The sequence below is a fragment of the Saccostrea cucullata genome, unplaced genomic scaffold (assembly GCF_032062105.1).
Source record: "Saccostrea cucullata isolate Sc308-1 unplaced genomic scaffold, CSIRO_AGI_Scuc_v1 ctg7680, whole genome shotgun sequence".
Classification (NCBI taxonomy): domain Eukaryota; kingdom Metazoa; phylum Mollusca; class Bivalvia; order Ostreida; family Ostreidae; genus Saccostrea; species Saccostrea cuccullata.
Window position 1 is genome coordinate 35,275 of NW_026937516.1, and position 4,694 is coordinate 39,968.

At 32.6% G+C, this 4,694-nt stretch overlaps 1 protein-coding gene across 1 annotated transcript; it reads left to right on the forward strand.

Moving 5' to 3' along the window:
• Positions 1-675: 675 nt before the first annotated feature.
• LOC134248320 (microfibril-associated glycoprotein 4-like) lies at positions 676-4,269 on the forward strand. Its single transcript, XM_062730729.1, has 5 exons — positions 676-962; positions 1,072-1,211; positions 1,616-1,712; positions 2,148-2,315; positions 3,679-4,269. Exons 1-5 carry the CDS (start codon positions 701-703, stop codon positions 3,930-3,932), a joined length of 921 nt encoding a protein of 306 aa, XP_062586713.1. The 5' UTR covers positions 676-700; the 3' UTR covers positions 3,933-4,269.
• Positions 4,270-4,694: the final 425 nt, after the last annotated feature.

A 4,694-nucleotide genomic window follows, 5' to 3' on the forward strand; every position in this document is an offset into this window, starting at 1 on the left:
ATAAGATACTTATGAAAAGATTGTCGATTGTCAAGGAATACGCGGCGGGTGTGATCGGTCATCAGGGGATGTTCACACCTCCATGGCACTTGATTCCACTCTGATGTTTTGGAGGCCCTTGCTTGCTTTGCTCCTTTTTTACAATGTTAAATGGACTTTATAGAGGCACTTTATGTTTTATGGTGATTCTATACAAAAAGTGGCTTTGGTACCTTTTGAATAAAAAATTACCTCATATTCGAATTGCTTCTGAGAATTGAAAAAAATATATTCTTTAGAATTACAACTTATCTTAAATAAAATAAAATTTTTTTCATGTCTGGTAATTGTACCTTCTACAGATGAAAGGAGTGAATATATAGGAACACAAAAGTCTCAATAAGTATTGACTTATTTATTTATATTCATCAATTAAAAATATTGTATATAAAGACAATATGTCCATTTTTAGTTCTAAAAATTGGTATCTACAAAATAACGTTTTTAGTGTCATCCACTACCAGCATTACTCTGAATTTGACCTCTGACCCATGCATCGAATATTTTATTTTTCTTGACTGTCGAATGAAATTCGCTGCTGAACATCTAAGTCTTGCGGCAGAGTAATATTTTAGGGAAATTTTTAACTTCCTGTTTTAAGGGTATATAAACTACATATTTTTTAGGGAAACTTATTTTTAGACAGCGTGCAAGTAAAACCATGGCAGGAGTTTGGGCGGCTATCTTCGTGTTCGTTTTGTTCGTTTGTGCGGCCAGTTTACAGCAAATTTATTCCGACGAAAAAAATGAATGCGTCCGTAATGATCAGACGATGCAAATATTGAAGGAAAAGCTTGAGTACTTACGACAGGAGAACGCGAGACAAATTGGTTCCTTAAAACGAGAAATCGCGCTCATTAAGAAAAATGAAACCAGTATCCATGAAAATTTGAAGAGCAGTATGCTGCAAACCATCAAGTCAGGTAACTCTCTCGTCCTTCTCTCTCTCTCTCTCTCTCTCTCTCTCTCTCTCTCTCTGAGTATGTTACGATTTTTATCATATCATGTATTTATTTTGTTTTTTTCTTTCAGAGTTAAACATAAATAAAGATTGTAAGGACCTCTGTATTAATGGTAATACAGTATCTGGTGTTTATGAGATATATCCATTTGGTATTGAAAGCAAGGTCAGCGTCTTCTGTGACATGATGACAGAAGGTGGAGGGTGGACAGTAAGATCTCTCTCTCTCTCTCGCTCTCTCGCGCTCTCTCGCTCTCTCTCTCTCTCTCTCTCTCTCTTACAACCATAAATTGCACCTAATATTTCCTTAGTAATTTATTGATCTTTGATTTTAAAACTACTATCAAATTTTTTAGCTGAATTAACATTGAATTTTTTTTAGCCTTGTTTACAAGAGGATAATAAAATTCCTACATAAATATTTTAATTACAAAGTAAAAAAAAAATTATATATCATAATTTTGATAACATTTTTTTTTTCAACTTTAAATAGTTGTTGATATTAATATAATTAAAGAAGACTTATATATGAATCTTTTGTGTTTAAATCATAACTTAAAAAATTTAACTTCACTACTTTCTTTACTAAACCCGACATAAATCATAAATCCTTAGGCTATCCAGAAACGTGTGAGTGGTTCGGTGTCATTCGACAGAAACTGGACGGACTACAAGACGGGATTCGGGAATCCTAACGGATCCTACTGGATAGGTAAACTATAAACAGTTATGGAATGACTACAGAGGACATAGCAAATTTATGGCTCCCCAAGGGTTAGGGTTCCAGATACAGAAATATTCCCCTCCCTCGGGGAACCATTAATTTGCTATTTACATTGTACCCATTCTATAACTGTGTAATATTTTATATTGTTTTAGGGGATGATAATTCTTCTGATTATTAACAGTTTAAATTAGCATTTAATCTAGCAGTTAAAATGAAGTTTATAACAATTTATGTAAAATGCAATATATAACGATTTCCCTACTTTGATTTCAAAACATGTATGTTCATTGCTGCATGCACTACACAATTAGAAATTTCTGCATACCTTCATAATCATATGTTGAATTATATGACAACTTGAAATAAATATGTTTTGCTTTATAAATTCTTTATATATTACATGACGATAAAATATTTAAGGAAATGACGTAATACATCAACTTACCAAGAGAAGGAACTTCTCCCTTTACGTATCTATCACACTGACTAATGGGACAAAGCTCTATGAATTATACAACCAGTTCTCTGTTGCTGACGAAACCAACAACTACCGACTTTTTCTTGGCGGACCAGCTACCGGGACCCTGGGTAGGTAAACGGAAAAAAGAATGTACGAATGGCGACCTGAGAGAGAGAGAGAGAGAGAGGGAGAAAGAGTTTAATTACTTATGACAGATAGACAAATACCAATTCTTTCTATGAGAATCTACCCTAAAGTTATGTAATTAATGTAGGGGGGATGTGTGGATATCAATATTTTGAAAGTAAAATTTTCCTTGTATATTGAAAATCAAGAGTCCATACTATATGAGCCAATCAGTAATAAATTGCTAAAAGATTGAACATTTTCACGTCATAAACACTACATGCGTACTTGTATGTAATGTTGTCAGATACATAACTAATACAGAGAAATCAATTAAGGTGTTAAACGATTATTGAATTAAAAAAAAAAACAACTTGCATTGGAAATGTAATTAATTACAGTAGATAACGAGGACTTGTTGTAATTATCCCGCTTTTGTGTTGAAGATAAATATAGTAGACATAACAAAAGATATACAAAACTAAAGAAAGAAGTTAACTACAAAAATTGTATCTACGTGTAGTCGCACAAATTTGAAGAATTCTAATGATTAATGTGTTGATAAAATGGAAGAAAAACTATTGTTTCCTGTACTGTTAACCTAAAAAAGTGCACCCCCCCCCCCTGCCACGTAAAAAAAAAGAAAAAATCAAACAGTTATTTTCTAATATTATATCAATTTACTGGTTCATGAAATTATTGTTTTGAATATCCCTTCTTAATATGTACGTATATAGGCTTACCAATTTCAATGTTTAAAAAAGGCTTCACGTGAATGAAATAATAATTAAATTTATTGATGTCACCCGCGTGGCGCGGTGGTTAGAGCCGTGAAGTAAGGAATCTTTACGTCGCGAGTTCCAATTCCACTGTAGGGCGTGCAGACTGGTCCTTCGGCTGAGATTGTATAAATCAAGGTCCAGAGTCGCAGTCTATGCTGGCACTAAAAACATAGCTCACTGCTCAATTGCCGTGTATAACATGTATTATAAAACAAATTTTCTAGTTCTCAACCGGCAAGTGATGGCGTCACCATATGAGTGAAAAATGCTCGAGAGAGACGCTAAACTACATACATTCATTCAATCAATCAATCAATCAATCTTTTATTTCTGTTGAGACTCATCAACATGTTCGTATACAGTCAAAAAAGAAATCAAATGACAACAGAAAAACAACGTTAAATATTAAATGAAAACAGTGTTCATCTATTGTAATTGAAAGCAATGCAATTTAAAGTAATTTAAAAAAAAAGTTTTTATTGTTGAATACTATAGATGCTTTAAGCTTTAAATGTTTAGTAAATAATAATGATCTAATCTGAAATAGGTGTTCATGTTATATTTTTCTTTGATAATTTTACAGGGGACTCTATGTTACACACTGGTTATTCTTCCTACGATCTGTCTGGGATGTCCTTCACCACCCCGGACAGAGATAATGACAGGTATAGAGGTAACTGTGCTGCTGACTGGGGAGGAGGCTGGTGGTTCAACTTCTGTCACTTCGCCTTCCTTAACGGTCAATGGTCCCCGGGGTACTGGTTCTGGCCATGGTATCCCACAGTGACTGATAGTAAACAGATAAAAGAGACCCTCATGATGATCAAACCTAACTGACTTTTTATATCTTTTATCCATAGTTGTTTTTTTATAGTTGTTCACATATCTTAGTTAAAGTTAAAAACTTTTATTATAAATGATTATGACTTTATTCTTGAGATAATGATGGCATGGATGATATATTACAAAGTAAAACTTTTATAGATATAATATGATGTGTAATGAATTTAATAAAAAGTCCTAATATTTATAATGTTCTAAAAATAGTGTTATACATGTAACCTTACTTCCTAGAAATACGAAAATCGCATTCAATCATTATTAAATAATAAAATTTTTGTTTTCATATTATTCATTGTCTTTTTGTTCTTAATCATATTGTATTATAAAGTATATAGATAACAAAGAAAATGTGTTTTTATACACGCTAGTATTTTAATCGATCCCCGTGAAAGTTCAGAGAACTGGGAGAAGTAGTATAGAATTTTATCAGCCTATCATAATGTATAACTCCATTAACCAATCATATATCAGCCTATCATAATGTATAACTCCATTAACCAATCATATATCAGCCTATCATAATGTATAACTCCATTAACCAATCATATATCAGCCTATCATAATGTATAACTCCATTAACCAATCATATCCATACATCTGCGAGGCTTGATTACGTAGATTTTTTTCATATACAAATATTTCTTCTCTCTTGACCATGTATCTTATTTGTGTGTGGAAAATGCTGCATTTACAAGCCAAATCAATAAAAGGAAGAACAGAGGATTAAATGTCGCTAACATTGAATGTAGTGAAAGA